The sequence below is a fragment of the Bactrocera neohumeralis genome, chromosome 3 (assembly GCF_024586455.1).
Source record: "Bactrocera neohumeralis isolate Rockhampton chromosome 3, APGP_CSIRO_Bneo_wtdbg2-racon-allhic-juicebox.fasta_v2, whole genome shotgun sequence".
In the NCBI taxonomy this organism is placed as follows: Eukaryota; Metazoa; Arthropoda; class Insecta; order Diptera; family Tephritidae; genus Bactrocera; species Bactrocera neohumeralis.
Window position 1 is genome coordinate 58,179,122 of NC_065920.1, and position 22,231 is coordinate 58,201,352.

The following is a 22,231-nucleotide window of genomic DNA, read 5'->3' on the forward strand; positions in this document are numbered from 1 at the left end:
TATTTTTTAATAATAAATTTTTGTTGAAAATAATTGTATACGTTTTTTTATTTATAGAAATGCTTATAGCCAAAATAAAAACAACCTTATTTTTTTTTAATTATATCTGTAATTTGTTAATTTCATAAAAAAAAAAATCAAAAATTTTGCAAAAATAATATAAATAAAATTTATTGAACTTATTTGTCTTAGCTTTCAAATTGCTAATAAACCATTAAATATTTTATAAACTGTTTTGTTTTTTCTTATTGTCAAAACCATTTACATATCTGCAGGTTCTACATAGTTTTTTAACGTACTGTTACTTTATTTTTTCAGTAATTATATTTTTCTCCATAATTAACAGTATTTTTTATTTTGTATTAATATAGAATTTCGCATTGAAAACAAGTGTTTTATACGCCGTGTTTGCTCTGCTGAATGTATATTGTATGTATAGTTTTGGTAACCAGTGTACATGCATAAAAGATATAGTGTTGGTGTCTACTATACATATGTAGTTAATATTATTATTTTTTCAGTTAAATAGTTTTCTCGTATTTCATAGAAGCATTTAGAGTATTTCGTATTTGTTTTGCTGAGAATTGGATTCTTTGTAGACAGGTCAGGCGGCGGAGATAGGTACACATACGTCTAACTTATTTCTTATTGCATTTCAATGCTTTAATTTGTATGTTTTTTTGTATTTGTGAGCTTAGAATTTAGTTAGCTTATTACTAGATATGCAGATTTTTCCATAATAAAAAATATTTATTCATAAGCAAACAGAGAAAAGATAAAAATCGGTATTAAAATGAAAAAAAGAGTTTTTTTATGAAAAAAATTATTATTTTGTTTCAAGAAAAATTACTCAAAAATATTTAAATGAAACATTTTTTTTTTGAAAAATTGTTATGAAGGTTTTTTTGTTCAAAGTTTTTATAAAAAAAAATATGAAACAAAATTTTGTGAATAAAATTTTTGTATAAGTATTTTTGAATAATTTTTCATCTGACAAAAATTTTGTTAAATAAATTTTTATGAAAAAAAACTATTTTTTTAAAACAAATAACTTACATAAAAATTTTTGTACGCTATTTTTAGAAGAAAAATTACTCAAAAATATTTTGACAAAAATTTTTTTATGAAGCAAAAATTTTATGAAAAAGGAAAAATATTATTAAAAACACTATTATGAATAAAATTTTATTTAAATATTTTATGGTAATTTTTCTCTAAAAAATATTTTTATTAAATAAATTTTTATAAAAAAAAAATAATTAATTTTTTTAAGAAAAAATAGTCAAAAATATGTAAACTCCAATTTTGTCTACTTAAAAAATCAATATCTGTACTTTTAATAATTTTTAGCAGTTTACAAATTTTTTGAACTAAAGCCTTCGTAAAAAATATGTCTTATTTTCCATATACCTACATACAGAAATTCCAACTTACAGCTAAGATTACATCGCTTTCGTATTAGTTTTCGGTATATACATAAACACTCTAGTACTAATTAGTATTAATCTTAGCCCCTAAAACTATATGCTAGAAATGCTAGTGATGTGTATTCGCTTTGAGGCCTCAAAATGGCCATTTGAGAGAAATTTACAAGTTCCTAACTCTATTTTCATTTAAAATTACTTGCAGATATTGGCTTACACCTATCAACTTGCCAACCAACATATTATATATTAAGGTTTTTTACGCTAAAACTAATATTCATCGAACCAACGAAAATAATATTCCATCCTATATTTAGGTAATATTATACAATTCTATGGAATAATAACATAATCGCAAATAAAAATTAATTTTTTACTGACCCACTAAAAATATCATAAAATTTTCTATAAATTAAATAAAAGAAAAATAAGAAAAGAACTATAGACCCATTACTCAATGGTTCGGAAATGTGTGAAAAACTAATATTCAGCGACTGGACGAACATCGATTTACTGCTACATTGGCGTAGGCACTGCTTATGCGATTCTAGCCGAACCAATAATAGCGCGCAATTTCTTTGTTCTTTCGTCAGTTGGAAACACCACGTGGCTCTCCATCTGATCTTTCCAACAGAGTGAAGGCTTTATCCTTCCTATGCTTCCACCAGCGGTTACCGCATCGAACATCTTCAAAACTAGAGTGCTTTCGTCCATTTGGATGACATGGCCTTGCCGCTGTCTTTTTATTCGCTGAAGTTTGTCAATGTCATCGTAGAATTCGTACAGCTCATCGTTCCATCGTCTGCGGTATCTGCCATTCCATATGTTCAAAGGAGAGGCTAGCCGTAATGAGGGCAAAAAGATCACAAGATCTCTTGCAATGGATCTTGGGCCAAAAGGCTTTTGTGACAGAGCATATACCGATGGTGGTCCAGCGCTGGCCAAGCTTCCGCGCAGCTCAGCTATCTAATAGTAGAACCCTAGGGGATACGGGAGCACCACTGTTAATGAGTTCAAGGCTAGTATCGCTTTGCTATCTGAGTGGATGGTCACTTTTCTGAAGGAGGCTGCATTCCGGAGCTGTAACTTAACTGCTACCTTAATGGTTGTAACCTCGCCCTGGAAGACACTGCAATAGTCAGGAAGTCTGAAATTGGAGTTGATAGAGAGCTCCTGATACTAAACCCCTCCACCAACCTTTCCTCCAAGCTTTGACCCATCCGTAGAGAGCTCACTGCCCCTCTCCTCCAATGGCTTCTTCTTATCCACAACTCCCTCGCCGGAATATGGGTAGAGTAGGAGCCGCCAGAGTTCGGTTTGGTGATTCCATGATTCAAGTTATTCGGTTGGAAGTCAAAGTGTACGAGAATTTCCGAGTGTTCAAGCATGTGTTCAATTAAATACCCAAATTCTTTGAGTCTGACAGCAACTTTCACAGTCATACACCTTCCGGCGATATCCACAAACAATATGTGCAATATGGCGTTAAGTGTCATGGTTGGAGTGGACCTTAGTGCACCATACATGCTGATGAGTGCCGCCGGTAGAACGCTCTCATGTTTGTTTGCAAATGTGGTCTTTTATAGAGCCTCCACTACATAAAGATTCCATAGAACATAATGGGCTTGACTATGGTGTCGTAGAGCCAGAGGAAACTTTTGGTGAGAGACCCCACCTTTTGCCAATGGCTCCTCTACAGTAGTACAAGGCAATCGATGCCTTTTTGCTCTCTCTTCGATATTCGGCTTCCATGAAAGCTTCCTATCCAGGGTCAGCCCAAGATATTTCATTGTATCCTCTGGTTGCAGACGGATGTCTCCCATTTCCGGCAACGGTAATGCCGGTATCTTGTATCTTTTAGTGAAAAACCCCATCTTCGTTTCATTTGGGTTGCTGGCGAGATCGTATATATAGGCAATCATCCTGCAGCCACGATTTTTAAGTTTTTTAGACAAGTCGTTAACAACCAAGATCCAAAGAAGAGGAGAGAGAACTCCGCCTATTCACATTTCGTCGAGCACGTGCGTTTCCTCCTTCGTTTCAATCACTCTGTCATACAGAAGACTGAAAATGTGTGGATTCAACCCGAAAATCCTCCAGAGCAGTTACGACTGCTTCCGGCAATACTTTATTGCAAGCTTTATCTATATCAAAGAAGGTCCCAACAGCGAATTCCTTAACCTTAATGGCTTCCTCAAAACATGACACGATGGTATGCGGGGCAGTATCTACTGACTTGCCTCTACAATAAGCATGTTGCGCTCTCGATAAATGGTCCTTCGGAATGCGCCCCCTTATTATCGATGAAAACAAGTTTGATTTACTTTTGGATAGAAGCCTAGTAGATTGTGAAATTTGTTTTTTTTTTTTTAATTTTTTTTACTCAAACGTATAGCTTTTTGGATTGAAGTAAATATTTATTCCAGAGCCAAATCAAGTTTCTTTGAATCCTTATGAAAATATGGCACACATTTTAGTTTTCTGCAAGTAAGTGTAAACCTTTTTCAGACAAAAACGAAATTCATAAAAAAAAAATAAAAGAAAACTTTACATAACCTCGTAATCGTTATTCGTCTCTTCAATGAATATCAGCTGCTGAGCGTAAAATAATTAATTACATAACTATAAATACAAGTTTGTTTATAAATTATATATATATTATTATATATAAATTATGCACCTACTTATTTAGTTACTTATCTAGTGATTAAACAAAAGGTTTGCGTTTTTTTCACACACACTGTAGCTCTTGCTACATACTACTATGCCTTTAAGTGTTAAATTCGCCGAGTTTTGCTTTACTTATAAATTAAATTTATAATCTTTAATTCAAATACTAAGTATTCACGGCCATGCAGGCGGCGCCAATCATTGTGATTTTATGCAGACAATTTTTTACATGTTTTTTTCGTTTTTACTTTAGAAAGTTCACTAGCAGTTTTATAAATCGTTGGTTTTTTGTGTTTTTTGAACACAACACCACTTTAGTAATGCATTGTGTTGTTGGGCTTGAAGCCCAAATTTTTACGCTGTAGAAATAGATGAATCTCACGGAAATTCGGTCGACTCGATTCGTTGCGCTGCCAGCACTCGCACATTAAATCGTAAATTTCACGCGGACAATTTAGTGGCATCGGCAGTAGTTCCTGGTGGTGTGAGAGCAAATAATTGAAATATACTTAATATAGAAGTATAAGTATGTAAATATATGGAATTGTATGTATAGTTTTAAAGCGATAAATTTAGTTATTGATAATCACGGTCCGGCACTCGAAGTGTAACCAACTTCAGACTGTTCGCGCAGCTGTCGCACTGGAATCAACTGTTTATAAATTTGCTGAATGACAGTTCGGAGTATTGTTCACAAGTGTACAAAAGCGTTTTGCCAAAAGTGAACGCAAAAAAAAGTGATCAGCGATGGAATTCAAACGTAATAGTGTGATTGCTTTATATTTAGCTGGAAAATCATAGCCAACAATTGTTCGTGAGCTCAAACACCTTAATGTGAATAAAGTTTTTGTTTATCGCACCATCACTCGTTACAATCATACTGGTAGCATCGCAAAACGCCATGGAGGTGGTCATCAAAAGACTGCAACGTCACGTGAGATGGTTCGGAAAGTGAAGAAGCGACTTGAGCGAAATCCACGACGAAGTGCCAATCAAATGGCTAAAGAACTGAAAATATCCGACCGCAGCATCCGACGCATATCGAAAAATGAGCTCAAAGTCAAGCCTTACAAGATCCAAAGGCCCATGATCTCACACCGAAGCAGCAACAAGTAAGACTTGAGAGAGCGAAGCAGTTGCTTCGCTTGGCCGGAAGCAGTCAAATTCCGGACATTGTGTTTTCTGACGAAAAAATTTTTCCAATTGAGCAATTCGTAAACTCTCAAAACGATAGGGTTTACTTGACCGACCGTTCATACGAGAATCTAAGTCATCGGTTGGCCACCAGGAGGCAGCACCCACCACAAATAATGGTTTGGGCCGCAGTCACCGCAGATGGGCGCTCTCCAATTGTTTTCATCAAGCCTGGCGTCATAGTAAATACGACATATTATCGGGAAAGTGTTCTGGAGGCTGCTTTGAAGCCGTGGGCAAACAAACATTTCGGTCGCAAACCATGGACGTTTCAACAAGACTCAGCACCGTCTCACAAAGCGCGAGTGAACCAAGAATGGCTGAAAAACAACGTTCCGAACTTCATTACGACCACACTTTGGCTCTCGAATTCACCAGATGCGAATCCAATGGATTATTCTCTCTAAGCCATTTTTGAGAGCAAGGTCCGAAGTAAAAAATACACCAGTCTCGAGGTGCTGAAGAAAGCCATTGTCCGTGAGTAAGCCAAAAAGCCGGCAAGTCACATTCGGGGAGCTAGCGATTCGTTTTTTGACCGTCTCAAGGCCATAGTTAAGGCAAAAGGTGGTCATATCGAGCAAAAGTGAATTGGTACTGAATTTATGATTATTTTCACACATTTTGAACTTTAAAATAAATAAAAATAATTTTCCAAACCGAATTTATGGCTTTTTTAATTGGTTACACTTCGAGACCCTATATAATATAAATATAATAATAATTGTTAGTTGTTAATGACTCACATGCAACTTATCATCCGCATAGATATGTCCGATATTCTCGATCACCTTCTCATCCGATAAATGTTCGTAGGGTTGTTCGCGTGCAAAAGTTAATATCTCCCAAAGCGTTACTGCAAAGGACCAAACATCCGATTTCGATGTGAATTTGCCCTGAAAATAGATAAAGAGGAGAAAATTTTAATAATCGGTTTGAAAATCGATTACAAGTTTAATAAAATTAATAAAGAGTGATCTATTTCGAAGTGCCCTACTTTTTTTTAAAGAAAAACACAGAAACCTTAAATTTAATGGGGAACGTTTATTATCATTCGAAAGACCATTTTTTAGCTCTTATATTTTGAAGATTATCTCTTTCAAATGTTGGTCGCAAATACGTCTCAGATGATCCATCCGTTGAGTCCAATTTTCGATGACTTGTTCGAGTATTTCGACTGGTAACTAGCGAATGTCACGCGTGATGTTATGCACCAAGGCCTGAATCGAAGCGGGATTGTCCACAGAGAATTTAGACTTTACATATCTTCACAGGAAAGAGTCTAATGGTGTGATATCACATGATATTAGTGGCCAAGCGACTTGCTCAAAACAAGAAATTGTCTGCTCACCGAACTATTCTCTTACTAAAGCCATTGATCGATGGATGCGATGTGTGGGAAGTCGCGCCGTCTTGTTGAATCCAAATGTCGCCAAGATCATGAGCATCAAATAGTCGGTGCGATAACGGTCGCCATTGACGGTTATCTTTTCTACGGCATCATTTCTGAAGAAATATGGACCGATGATTTCACCAAACAATTGAAATGGCAGCTCTTTAAGCTCTTAAGGTTGCTCTTCGACCCAAATGCGGCAATTTGGCTTGTTAATATACCCATTGAGTCAGAAATGGTCCTCATCGCTGAACAAAATTTGGCTTGAAAACGTCGAACATCTTGGAACTTTTGCCCACTGAGCAAAGCGATGTTGCTTGGGAAGGTCGAGCGGCTTCAGTTCTTGGACAAGATGTATTTTGTACGCTTTCAATATAAGATCTCAACGTAAAATGCGCTAAGTCGTTTCAAACGTCAGTCTGAGTTGCTGCGAACGGCGCCGAATCGACTCTCCATGGTCTTCGTGTTAATTCTCAGCTACGGCTGCTATTATTTCTTTACTGAATGCTGGGTCCCAAGTTGGGTGATGGTGTTGCGTATAATAAGCTCAGTAGGCCGATCATATGGATCATAAGTTGAGCGAAGCGTGCGAAACACATTTTTTACAGAACTTGCATTTTCTTAATAAATTTGAACGACTTGTAAACGTGGTTCAAGCGTGAGTCTTTTCATGATGAAATGCTAAACAGTGATCTGTCAAAAAAAGTACCTCTACTACTTCTATAAAAAGAAATATTATCGATTATGAAAACTATTCAATGTGTTAATAAATATTTTAAGCAAATTTTCTCAATGAAAAACATTTTTCATTTAATATAATTTCATTAACAACCACAACATCTGCAATTTCACTTAAACGCACGAATGCACAAATTTTCGCACAGCTGTGTTTCGTATTGACTTGACACTTGTCAATGACAAATCACACAGGTCTGCTCAAGATTTCACTAGGGGAGAGTTTGGTGAAAGTTGTTGCTGAAAAGTATTGTTTTCATATTATTGCTGAGTGTTTTGTTGAAATCATATTCACTTATTCTTTATAGAAAGTAATTTGAGAACACTATAGGTGCTTAGTATATTTTAGAGAATAATTTTGATACTTATAAGGCATGAGTTGCTGAACATTTTGATGTTAAGCGTTAAAAACTGTTCATGAGTATTAAGATTTTTAACTCATTTTGTACTTTACTCAAGTGTTTATAAAGACATGACACCATTTGTTGGTTTGACTGTCAGTTCAGAATGTTGGAAAAGGCCTTTGGTGATAATTGTTTGTCGATTGGTACAAATTATTCAAAGAGGGTCGAGAACGCGTTGACGACGAACCACGTCCAGGACGGCCATCAACATCTACCGCTGATCAACACTTCAACAAAATAAAGGAATTGGAGTTGGGAATCGACGATTAACAGTCAAGGATAGTACTGACATCGTTAGAATATCGGAAGGATCAGTGAAAACCACTTTGAAATATCATTTGGGCCTTAGAGAAGTGAAAGCATGGTTGATTCCAAAATCATTAAATTTTTTTCGAAAAACAGCATCGCGTTAACATCTGTGAAACAATGCTTTCCGACTACTGGGATGTCATGAAACGTATTATTACTGGCGATGAATCTTGAATCTATGTTTACGACCCGAAAACAGACGATCAGTCGGCCGAATATCGTGCCAAAGGTGAGCCGAAGACGAAAATACCACGTCAAAGCAGGTTAAAAATCAAGCTTATGCTAACAGACTTCGATTAACGAAGTGTTGTGCACAACGAATTCTTTACGCTCGGCCAAACTGTCAACAAGGAATACTATTTGAGTGTCATGCGAGGTTTGCGCGTAGCAGTTTGTAAAAAGAGACCAGAATTATGAGGCGAAGACTCTTGGTTTTTGCTCTTCAATACTGCACCGTCACATACTGCATTGATTCTTCGTGAGTTTTTCACCCAATTTTCTAGCAATATCATGCCGCAATCAGCGTATTCGCCTGTTTTAGCTCCGTGGGGCTTCTGACTGTCCAGCAAACTCATACGACCGCACCGGGGAAACGGTTTTGAATCAATTAAAGACATTAAACGTGCATTGAAAACTATTCCGAAAATTCTCCGAACAACTGTTTCGAGGATTGGAAAAAACGTTGGCACAAGTGTATTGGGGGGGATATTACTTTGACGGGTTATGAAGAATAAATTAAGAATTAAAAAATCATGGACAAAGTCTTACTATTTTGTTCCCATAGTAGTATTGTAACAACGTTCTCTTGATGTGCTAAGGGGCCGTTTCGCTCCAAGCATATGACAAAAAGGGTGTTTTCGAAAGCACCCTAGCAGAAACTGTTTCAACAGGAGTGCGTGATGTTTCTTAACCGAAAGAAGAATGCGGTTCTCACTATGCAGAAGATCGACAGTCGACATAAAGACATTATTTAGTAGTCCGGAATACGGTGTTCCGACTTTAACTGCGTCCTTGCACCAGGTGCTACTGAAAGGCTAGCCACTTGAGGTATCCTGTTAAAGATCAAACGTAACACTCAACATTTTTGAGTTTTTGTATGTAGTATGTCGATCCAGTTACGTATAGTAAATATATAGCAGGATGGAACGTATCTTATGACAGCATTTTAGGATAGCTAAGTCCGTTGGTGTAAATCTCTTTTAGGGGCTGTTTCAATAGAGATCATGAAACAATCTGCTGGCGCATGAAATAAGGTTACGATGATGCACGCACCTTCTACAAAAGTTATTAAGAATGATAAGGGACGGAAAATCTTCTTAAATTATTGGTGGTGTGTAAGCGTCCTAAGATCCAGTTTGCTCTGCCCTCTTGCACACGAACTCACATATGTAGGTGCAATAATCTGATGAATTCCAGGATTTTGTTGTGCACCAATGAGGAAATGTATTTTCTATTCGTATGTATATACATATATATATTTAACGGCTAGACGCAGGATTTGTAGATCCTTTAGAATAGGTGCCATTTGCACAAGAGAGGTGCTTCTTGAGACTGTAGGTCATGTCGTCCAAATGGATTGAACTACTACAGCTCTGTGAGTATTCGACGCAGTATCCGCCGTTGTAAACTCGGCTATAACCACGGAAGCGGTATCTATGCCAATAAAGAAGAAGAAGGACCTAATCTATACCTTTCTTTATATTCAAATTTGTTCCATTTAACATCTTGCTATCTCTATTATAAAACCGAGTGCACAATTAATTCATATAAATTCGTAAAAGGCAGCTAAATCAAGGCTGAATATTTAAGCCATAATTTATTTATTCACATAATTAATTACACTACCCACTCAATCAAAATATTCATAGTTTAAAGCGTTCGCTTGGCTTGGGGTGGCGGCCGAAAATAATTTGAATACTTTGCCTGCCATTAAGGATTCATTTCAATGACTCTCTACAGACTTACAACATGCCATTTTAATTTTCGGATTTCTAAACTAAACTTCAGAGTCATTTCATTGCCATTTGGTGAGTTTGGTTGTGTGTGTGTGTGTGTGTGTGTTTGTGGCAACTTAATCCAACCGACGCTTTCGGCCAGACTCATACAGTCATGCCATTTAGTTAGTCATTCATTCATGCGCCCATTCACGCAGTCATTGCTTTCCATTCATTTCAGTCATTGCTCCCATGCTTTTTTGGCTTACCGCCTTTTTTGATTGTTTTTGTTTTTGTCTATTTAGTCTTCTACTATTTTAGTTTGCGCCACACAATCAGTTTGCTATACGAAAGAGATATGAGTGTTTGCTGTCAGCCACAGTATACGCTAGGCTACCCGCACCGCGATGGCGCTACAGCTGCACTAAAGCTCATCAAAAGGAGTAAAAAGTTAAAAAGGAACAAATATTTGCCAGAGAAATGGAATATAATAAAAAAGTGAGCAGGCGAGTGGCAAAAAACTGTGGCCCCTAAACCGCACTTTTACGGCCAATTTGTACTTTTCACAGAAAATTATTATCAAAAAAACGGCGACGCGCAGACAGCCACATAAAGGCGCTGACACACAAACCTGTATGAGGACGGTTCGATAAGTACTTGGAACGACCAGCCGAAGGCGGCATTAACGCAAGAGAATTTCTCTATCGTGTAGTAGATGATTCCCGTAAATGGTTTTTGTTAAAATTTCAGTCCAATCAGACTCAAGGTTTTATCAGCTTTTGGTAGTGGGATTTCAGAGGAATCGAATAAAAGGAGCATCGGTCGATGATTCGAATCTGTGACTTGGACGATGTATAACAAAAGTCCTCAATCTATTCATGGTACACCAAAAATTGAAGTTGTAGAGGTGAGATAGTAGACATCTCGAAATACAGCATGGTTCATGACTTACATAAAATACTATATGTGACCTGGTCTACGAAAAGGCGGCTAACGTGCGAAAACTAGTTTTCTGGGAAAAGCTGTTAAAAATAATCGTCAGTTTCTCGTTATCTCATTAATTGTTCTCCTTTTTTGACACCTAAGCCCCCTTTTCGTAGACCAGATCTCATATATATATATTGGGGGATTTTATGAAGTCCGAAAGATATTCTCTTTTATTTTGTAACCAGCGCTATATGAGAGCCAAGCAGCAGTGGAAACTGTAGACTTCATACGGTAAACCTGCTCCGGTGAAAGGATATATTGTCACACCAAACCGGAAGGGTGATGTACTCACTTTTGCTAGGATTCACGAGGTGTGAACTTCCACCGAAAGGGTGGATGGCCATATTCTGGAGCTCACAGGGTGTGATTATGATTAAAGATGCGCAACCGTGAGACCACTTCGCAGCAGCGTTTCATGCAAATCGAAGCAGGATCTGCATTGGTTTGTAATCAACGCCTCATCAAAGACCAAGAAACAGACGAAAAAGTGGATTCCATCCGGCTAACTTAATCCCTAGATGAAGAGGAGCATCGTATCAGTTGGGACGGTGATGGCCACCCTTATATTGGAATTCACAATGTGGGATCTTCATCAAAGCTGAGAAACCAAGAAATCCCATTGGAGGCAAAGAATGATGGTTACCATTATTTTGGGATTCATAAAGTGGGATCTTCATCAAAGATGCGCAACCGAGATGTCATCCATTTCATGTAGTCACTTTGGAAGCAAGAATATTCAAAATAGTGGACTTCATCCGACGTAGAAGAAAAGACCGTCTGAGCGGCCGAAAAGTTGAGGGCCATCAGTTTCTCGATTCACAAAGTGAGATCTACAATGACTTGCAATGGGGCAAAATGGCCGCAGGGCCGAATTACAAAAAAATAGAGCTATTTGGTGAAGCAAACAAGCAGTTCCATCACGACAATGAACCACCATTTGGCTACTCTTTTTCTAGAAGTTACAAACTATGCTTTCGATTAGGGTTTTCGTATTTCTGTGAGCTCTTAAAAAGTTTCAAGAAGAACCGACGTTTTCGAGTAAAATTTTGTTCAGCGATGAGACCCATTCCTGGCTCAATGGGTATGTAAACAAACAAAACTACTGTCTTTGAGACTAAGAGCAACTTGAAGAGATTTAACAGCTGCCATTTCATCGAGAAAAACAACGTTATTTCTTCAAAAATGATGCCATGAGAACGTAATAATTGCCTATAATTGATGCCCGATATTGAAGTTCGTGATCTCGGCGACATTTGGTTTCAACAAGTTGGCGACACTTTCCACACGTCGCAGCAATCAATGGATTGAAATCCAAGATCGTGTGATATCACACTGTACTACTTTTTTCTGAGGAGATATGTAAAGTTTAAAGTCTATGCAGACAATCCCGTTTCGACTCAGGCCTTGGAGCAAAACATCACGCGTGTTATTCGCCAGTTACTAGTCGAAATGCTCGAACGAGTCATCGAAAATTGGACTCAACGGATGGACCATCTGAGACGTAGCCGCGGCCAACATTTGAAAGAGATAATCTTTAAAATATAAATGCCAAAGAATATTCTTTTTAACATTTTTAATAAACATCCCTATTAAATTTGAAATTTCTGTGTTTTTTCTTTAAAAAAGTAGGGAACCTCGAAATGTATTTTTCAGACGAACACACCATGGATCAACTTAAAATGAACTGTGTCGAGAAATAATTGGACATTTTTTCCAAAATCTACATTTTCTTTTCTAGACTAAGTACTTATTGGACCGCCTTCGTACATACGCTGGCACAGCGTCACTGTTCGTAAGGCAGCTGCAAATTAAATGCCAACAGAATTGACTGGAAAAAGTACTTAAAAGCTTCACACAAAACTAACTGAAAATTTGCGCACAAAAGTATGGGAGAAATTAAAATGATAGTTGGCGGCAACAAAACCCAAAAAATAAAAGCTAAAAAAAATAATATAAAAAAACTACAAATAAGACATCTGCAAAATTTTTACTGCACATAAAAAACGCTTGCAACACCAAAAAAATATACCGTCTGAGTGCAACACCGAAAATTTTCTAAATCCCATCCGTACGATTTCGTGTGGAAAATACGCGCTAAATGAAAATTTATACGCCTGGTGCGCGGATTACGCGCAAATGTGAAAATACGAGCTAGTGCGACTACATCGCTTGCCTATCCCCCGCACTAACCGCGCGCTCAAGGTGGCCAGAGCGCTCACACTTGCACTCAACGATAGATACGTCTGTTGTTGTTGCTGTTGCGGTGGCAGTAAATTCACGCTAAAGTAATTCTCCTTAGCGCGGGTGGCTTACAGCAAGCTCTGCTCAACTCATTGCCACTCAGCCCGGCATAGCTCAGCTCAGCTCTGTGGCTGCTGTTCGGCTAGTTATTTGCACTTTTTATTCATTCGCGCTCATCTGCCTTTGGGCAAACATTTTATATAAGCGCAGCTTTCGCAAAAAAAAAAAGAAAGAAAGAAAGAGAAAAAGCAGTAAAAACACATTTATCTGTCATTTTATTTGCTTTAGTTATTTCGTATACTTTATTTCGTGCTTTTGTTGTGCGGCATTGTGCGCCAACGCTCATAATGCTCGTATTCATAGTAGTTTTGCTTGTTATTAAAATTGGCGAAAAGGGTTAAGGCTTTAAGTGCTGTTGGCCTGGAGGCGTTTTGTGCCAGCGCACGAGCATTACTTGCATTATAAATGTGAGTTGGTAGTTAATTGCGTAGCTTTTTATGCTTTGCCAACCGAGGTGAAAAGCTTTTCGAAAGTCACATTGCAGTGAGTAGTCGTAATCTTGGGGAGATTTGTGCATAATTGTTAAATTTTCTGCGAACAGATGAGTAGAGTTGAGAAACATTTTTTGTTTGAAGAAATAACTTCTCATAGTAATAGTAAACACCCAGGCATTTGCTTTTCAAGAAGAAATAAAACACATGTAATTAAATGATGATGAGAAATTACCATTATGTTTCAAAAATGATTTCGGAAAAGTAACGCCGCGGCTGGTTCGAATAAATTCCATCCAAGGTGCCTAATTTTCGATCTCTTTTGCAGCAATCGGCGTCATATATCAGCAATAACGCAAACGTAACCTATTCAACCAACAGTGAGTTTTATATCGGGTGATTATAATTGAACCATGGGATTACGTATACGCTATGGCATCTCGACATAAAACTAAAACTGTTTTACAACTTTATTTTCATTGAGATAGTTATATATTTAGTTGCCAACCGATTTACTTCATATTTGGTTCACAAATTAATTTTCTGTAATAAATTATTCGGACCCAAATGATATCTAAAAACATATACATATGAAAATTGTATTGATCTTTAATTTTCATAGAGATAACTCACAAATTGACTGATATATGCGGTACAAAGTCACCCGGAAGTTCGGTTATCTTTATATTAGGTATATGGGAGGAAATGGAAGTATTGGTCCGATTCAACCCAAACAATTAAGAGAGAAATTATGCCGATCAAAAGCCATCTATGTATAAGCACTGGGTCCAAATATTCTGTACTTAGCGGCATGAAGAGCTATGATTGGATTTGAACAATTTTTGATCATAAGGTGGCATACTAAAGACATTATTCGTGCAAAGTTTAATACCGTTATATTAATTGCTTCTTGATTTGTGTACTGGAAACTGAACGAATCAAGTGGAATTTCAAATTGTGCTATATGGTAAGTAGGCGTGGTTGTAGTCCGATTTCGTTCATTTTCACACTGTCGATAGGAACTTCTGTAATATTCGTGCTGGGCGAATTTGATTGTTGTACCTTTAGTGGTTTAGGAGATATATATACTAAACTTATAAGATGGCGGTGACACACCCACTTTTCCAAAAAAATTTATATATATATATACATATATGTATAACCCTGTATCTATCTCGATTAGTTTTAGGTGATACGTACAACCGTTAGGTGAACAAAACTATGTATAATACTCTGTAGCAACTGGTTGCAAGAGTATAAAAATGAACCAGGACGATCGCTTGGAGTGTTGCAGTAGAATTGGGGCTTGGGGCTTCCTCAACACATGGTGTTATCCATAGAAGCTCTTTAAAGAATCGCTATAAAACCTCCAAAGATATAAGATGGGACTTAGAGAAGCAATTCAATGTGTCAATAAGTACGAAAACAGTACAGAAAAGGTTGCAGCAGTTTTAGCGAAGAAAATGGGACTTGCTCGTTTGGAATGGGCGAAAACGCACCGAAACTGGTCCTTTTTTTATGGAAAACGGTAATATTGTCGAATTAAAGCAGATTTAATTTGCACTGCAACGACCATTTCCGTATGTCCGTCGATTTCCGGGAGAACGTTTCGCCGAAAATTGTGTGACCAGAACGGTTAAGCATTCTGCTTTTCTTTTAATATCCGGGGTCCTTTACTTTTTATTGATGGGATGATTAATGCTCAGAAGTATGGAGAAGTTGTTACTCATTTTATCGTGCTTGTCGTAGAAGAACAATATGGGTATAATATACTTTTGAGACCATCTTCCAGGACGACTCCACACTGTGTCATCGGTCTAAATGGGTTATATCCTCATGTTTATGCATAAAAAAAATAATATCTGTTTTAATTTTCTTTTTTTGCAAGTACATAAAATGTTTGCAGACCTTGGGATATTGCATATGGCATGGCTAGGAAATGCTCCCAAATTGAACCCGATCGACAATTTTTGGCATGCCATGAAAAAGAAAGTGACTCAACATGGGCCAAGCTCAAAGACAGAACTGAAAAAAATACTTAATAAAGTGTGGGAGCAGGAAATTTCAACCGAATGCCATGAAAACCTTGTTGTTTCAATGCTTGCCCGGGTCCAAGCAGTTGTAGCCGCCCTAGGTGGTTCAACCGCATATTAAACCATTTAATTAAATATTTATTAACTTGTCATATCAAAAAAAAAACAAAGCAAAAATTACTCCAATATTAAAAAACTTAGTATAAAAAGTTATTTCCTCACGACACTACTACACTACATTTATTGAGTATTATTTCCTCTTCTTTATATATTTATACCCTGTAAAGGGTATATTAAGTTTGTCACGAAGTTTGTAACACCCAGAAGGAAGCGTCGGAGACCCTATAAAGTATATATATAAATGATCAGTATGTTCAGCTGAGTCGATTTAGTCGCGTCCGTCTGTCCGTCCGTTCGTTTGTCTGTATATATACGAACTAGTCCCTCAATTTTTAAGATATCGTTTTGAAATTTTGCAAACGTCATTTTCTCCTGAAGAAGCTGCTCATTTGTCGGAACTGCCGATATCGGACCACTATAACATATAGCTGCCATACAAACTGAAGGAACGGAATCTAGTGCTGGTATGGAAAATTTTTGCATTTGACAAGATATATTCACGAAATTTGGTATATATTATTTTCTAAGGCAATAATGTAATTTCCGAAGAAATTGTTCAGATCGGCTCAGTATAGTATAGCTATATGCTGCCTTACAAGCCAAACGATCGGAATCAAGGGCATTGGAAACTTTGAAGAACTGCGATGTAGACCTATACCCCATAATTCATAGTTTTCTTCGCTGTGGCCAAAACGAGATCTGAATGCTCTTTTTTTACACTTCGCCGCATAAAAACATGGCTGAGGAAGAACATTCTTCAAAATAGATTGATTGCAATAAAATATGTATGTCTCTGTCATTTTAGTAGAATTTGATATTAGAAGGTCAATTTGAAATTTTTCCATAATGATATTTAATGATCATGTTTCAAAACATAAATTTAAAAAAAAATCGATTTTTTATTGTCTTTTTAAATTCTAGAACACCTCTAGAATATTGTCCTAAATTTTCAAGTTGATCCGAGTAATAGTTTCGGAGATATAGGCTTGGGAACTTGTGCGCTCGAGACTAGCTTGGCTAAGTGCGCCGTCTTTAAACGCGTTTTTCTCGAAACTGTGTTTTTGAAGTCGGTTGGCAAGATTTCACGAGCAGTACTAAACAGATCTTCATGCAATTTTACACAGATCTTTGAGATACAATTCTTAAGGACTTGGACGAAGGATTTTTTTCGATTACAACTATTTGAAAAAAAATGTCGCGAAATTTTCAAAAATTCAATTTTTAATTTTTTTCTCCTCCGTCCAAGTTCTAAGTTAATGTTTTAACTAAAACACGTATTTTTTCACTTTGGATGATCCTGTAAGGAGTTATATGGCCAATGCGCGTGCAATTTCTTCAGAGGGGTCACCGGAAATGGCGTCGCAATGACCGAGTTTAAAATATTTTTTTTCCAAAAATTTAAAAATTTCTTGTTAATAGTGTATATTTGTAACAATAAAAAATTAAATATTTTATTAGAATTTTTATATGAGAAAAAATTTGTTGAAAAAGGCTGTTTTTTACCCGAGGAAAAACCCCTTAAGCACATCTAAATATTAGGTTGGAAAATGTCTCCCTTCCGCCTTTTTGTCTTTTGAATTTCGCGGCTATGTGTAAAGCGCTATAGAGATCGTATCTGGCAATACTAGAAATCATGGAAAACATCGAGTTAGACCGGCATGTGGCATCTCGTGACATCGCCCAGAAGATGGGAGTTAGTCACCAAACCATTTTAAACCATCTGCAGAAGGCTGGATACACAAAAGAGCTTGATGTTTGGGTGCTGCGATATGCTGCTGAAACGGAACGAACTCGACCCATTTTGAAGCGGATGGTGACTGGCGACGAAAAATGGATCACATACGACAATATCAAGCGAAAACGGTCGTGGTCGAAGGTCGGTGAATCGTCCCAAACAGTGGCCAAGCCGGGATTGACGGCCAGGAAGATTTTGCTGTGTGTTTGGTGGGCTTGAGAGGGAATCATCCACTATGAGCTGCTCCCATATGGCCAGACGCTTAATTCTACCATCTACTGCGAACAACTGGACTGCTTGAAGCGATCGATCATAAGCGTCCAAAATTGGCCAACAGGAAGGGTGTAGTGTTCCATCAGGACAACGCCAGGCCACACACTTCGTTGATGACTCGTCAAAAGCTACGGAAGCTCGGATGGGGGGTTTTATTGCATTCACCATATAGCCCAGACATAGTGCCAAGTGATTACCACCTGTTCCTGTCCATGGCGAACGCCCTTGTTTGTGTAAAGTTGAACTCAAAAGAGGCTTGTGAAAAGTGGCTGTCCAAGTTCTTCGCAAATAAGGAGGGGGGCTTCTACGAGGGGGTATTATGAAGTTGCCGTCTAGATGGAAACAGATTATCGAACGAAACGGCGCATATTTGAACTAAATCCGATCACTGTAACACTTTTTATAAAGCATTGAATAAAGAGCTAAAAAGCGGAAGGCAGATATTTTCCAACCGAATACTAGTAACACTAAAAATTTTGTATTTTTAAATTTTCATTGTATACATATGTTAAATAAATTCGAAATTGGGAATTATAAATCATATTTGTGTAATTCACAATGTATCCTTCTATAATAATTCGAAAGCATTCAAACAAGCAAACAACTATCACTACACTGACTCGAATCCCTACAACGATTATACTAAATTTTTCAAACCATTAGCAAGAGCAGCGCATACATTTCAATTTAAAAATTAAAACTTTTACTAAAACTAGCTTGCCACATTTTCATTATTCGCTTAAAATTTATTTTTTAATGTAAAAGTTGTGTGCTTTTTTAATCCCATGAAATTTATCGATATAAAATGTACGTAATGGAAAGTAATTAAAAACATTAGCTTCACTGCTGTTGTTGCTGCTGTAAGTGTAGTTATGTGGCAGCACAGCAGTGTCGCTGCTATCTTTCGCACTTGCTACAGTACGCACACGCATACACAAACCATACATATAATATAGACATATGTATGTGCACAGTAATGTATATAAGTAGGTACGAAGGAACTTCAGCAAAGTGCTGTCATTACGAGCCAGCGATGGCAGAGATAGCTGAGTGCTGAGCGTATGCCGCCAACAACAACATCATAGCCATGGCAGTGTTGCGTTGTACTTATAGTGCAACACCGCCGCATATTGACAATTTCCTTCCTGCAGCCATAGCTGTGGCAGCCAATTATTTTTGTCCCAGTTTCGAAAATTATAAATTTCTTCATTAATTTTTAATTATGAACGAAATGAAAGTATGAAACTTTTTCACGTTTACGTTGTTGGCACAGCGCACGGAAGTGAGCTGCTAAGGAGCAGCGTACCGTTATTCGCAGTGCGGGCATGTAATGCTTGGTAAGAAGCCGGAGAGTCGGTGTTTGAACCAAAATTTAAAATTTTTTTTATTTTTGTGTGACTCTCACGAAGCGTCGTTTTGACGGAGGATTTTCGTTGGTTAAAAGGCATTAGGATTTTCGATGTTTGTTATCAAGTATTAATTGGAAAAATATTGTCAAAAGGATTAGCAAGTATAACGAAGGGGTTTGATAACGTTAGCGATTCTCTTAGGCACTACAATTATTGAGACTGTGATTGGAACGCACTAGGCATTTGCTAAATGCGTGGCTGAAGTTCTCCTTCCTTAGTGAATTTTGCTTTGAGGTAATTGCAAGGACTTATACGATTTTTATCGATTTTGAATGGGTGAGAAGTTTTGTACGAAGTTCTTTTCAAGCCATAAACACGTTCGGAAATGTGACAGTTGAAACTAAAGGGAGATCCATTTCGAGGTTCCCTATTAATTAAAGAAAGACACAGAAACTTAAAATTTAATGGGAAATGTTTATCATCATTCAAAACAACATTTTTTGGCATTTATTTTTTGACGATTATCTGTTTCAAATGTTGGTCGCGGCTAAGTTTAGAAGGCCTATATGTTGAGTGCAATCTTCGATGACTCGTTCGAGCATTTCGAACGGTAACACTGGTAAACACTGTTTTTGTCACACGAACTTTGTTATGATTTGGTACATGTTGGTGTACCCTCATTAAAAATATATAATAGTTTTGTTTCTATCACATCCAGTTATCTTGTGACAGCTACATATTCATTTCTGATCTTATATTCGTTTCTTTGTTTACATAACTGCATTTAGTCGACTGCGTAACTATAATGTTTGCTAAATTACATTTTATTTACATTAGTTAGATCGTAAATATGCCATGAAAGTGTTTGAACAACCCGGACAATTTTTGTTATGTGTGTGGAGAATTAACTTTTAGATCTCAGCGTCGAAATTTCACATCACTAATTCAACAGTGCTATTTAGACTATTTTGGTTTTCCTGTGAGGAATCAAGACAAATCCTGGGTTCCACATAAATGTTGTGTAACGTGTGTGAGGCTCCTTTTAGGTTGGGCTAAACAAGAATCTAGACATTTGTCATTTGCTATACCAATGATTTGGACGGAACCAAAGGATTTTGTAAATAATTGTTATTTTTGTTTGACTCAAACAAAAGGTATTCCTACCAAATCCAAACACACAATCCAGTATCCAAACTTGTCTTCGGCCAAGTGACCCATCCTACATAGTGCCGAACTGCCTGTGCCGATTCCTCTAAATCGATCAAAAAGTGAGAATTCCAGTCCGGAATTTGTTCTCAGTCAGCATAATAAGGTATCTGAAGGTAGTGACTCAAGTTATGAACCATCAACTTTAAAAGAACCGCACTTATTGACACAACGTGATTTAAATCTGTCTAAAAAACAGGCTGAACTTTTGGGGTCTAGATTAAACGACTGGAATTTTCTTTCTCGTGGTACAAAGATTTCTTATTTTCGAAGTCGTGACGATGAAATAAAACCTTACTTTTCTGAAGGAGATGATTTAGTCTATTGTAATAACGTTCCTATTGTGATGAATTTATTAAATTTCGAATATGATCCAAGTCACTGGCGACTGTTTATTGACTCTTCAAAAACTAGTTTGAAAGCAGTGTTACTGCATAATGGAAACAAACTTCCTACAGTGCCGATTGCTCATGGTTCTAATATGAAAGAGACTTACGAAAATATGAGATTTATACTTGAAAAAATTGAATACAGTAAACATCAGGGTGCACCTTAGCTATACGGGAGAAAAAAAAATATAGCGTACAGGGCATCACACCCCCCCAAAAGTTGTGATACATCCAAAAACCCACAACGTCATGATTATGTGCAAGGATTTGGACGAAATAACTTCCCCAGAAGAGATTTGCGAAGCTTTGCAAAAAGAGTGCGGTATAGAAAATCTGGGAAAAATAAACATTAAGAGCATACGAAAGACCCGAAGCGGAACGCAAATAGCAATCTTATGCCTGCGAGCCCAGGACGCCAAGACTGCGCTCAAGGTAGGCAAAATAAAGATCGGGTGGTCTGTATGTCGCCTCCGGGAATACTCACCTATTCCCCGTTGCTTTAGGTGTTTCCATCTGGGGCACATGGCGCACAAATGCTGCAACCCTGTTGACAGGTCGTCACTGTGTACACGTTGTGGAGCCGGTGGACATGTAGCGAAGTCATGCACCAACGATCCTAGCTGCAATGCACGTTTAGGGAAATGAAAATTTTGCAATAAATCTAAATCACTGCGCTGCAGCACAAGATCTGCTTGAACAAAGCATTTGAAGAAAACATTGATGTCGCCTTACTAAGCAGGCAATACTCCCAGCGTTCGAAAGCACCTGGACTACAGACATATCTGGAAAGGCTGCAATATGGTCATGTAAAGGGCAACCAGTTATGTCTCGCTCCGAAGGACATAATTTTTTCACATGGGCAAATATACGAGGCATTTACTTTGTTAGCTGCTATGCTCCTCCCACTGCTTCAATTTTGATTTTGAAGACTTCCTCCTGGAACTTGGTCTAGAAACCAGAGGAAAATCCCCAATTATAATCGCAGGCGATTTCAATGCGTGGTCGACCGCTTGGGGTAGACAAACCACCGTGGGCGTCTACTACTTGAATTCCTCGGCCAAACGAATCTTACGATCCTGAATAGCGGAACGCAAAATACATTTCAAAAAGGTAACAAAGGCTCCATAATCGATCTCATGTTCGCCAACGACGCCCTTAGTAGGCACATTAAGTGGGCGGTGTCTGACACATTTATAAATAGTGACCACATGGCTATTATTGCCGAAGTCTCATATGCCGGAGGGACGGAACGCCGCAGCAGGAGCACATGCCAAAAACAAACTTGGAAACAAAAGACTTTGATGCCGAACTTTTTGAGATGGTCTGGAGTTCAGAAAATATACAAGG

At 37.5% G+C, this 22,231-nt stretch overlaps 1 protein-coding gene across 2 annotated transcripts in view; it reads right to left on the reverse strand.

The window, feature by feature from the left end:
* Positions 1-1,303: 1,303 nt before the first annotated feature.
* Positions 1,304-22,231, reverse strand: part of LOC126754075 (discoidin domain-containing receptor 2) — a 600,425-nt gene continuing 579,497 nt past the window's right edge. For both annotated transcript variants that reach the window (XM_050465959.1, XM_050465958.1), the window contains exons 18-19: positions 6,032-6,181; positions 1,304-4,570 (exon numbers count right to left, since the gene is read on the reverse strand). In XM_050465959.1, coding sequence (XP_050321916.1) covers positions 4,409-4,570; positions 6,032-6,181 — 312 coding nt within the window. In that variant the 3' untranslated portion in view covers positions 1,304-4,408. The remainder of the gene's footprint in view (positions 4,571-6,031; positions 6,182-22,231) is intronic.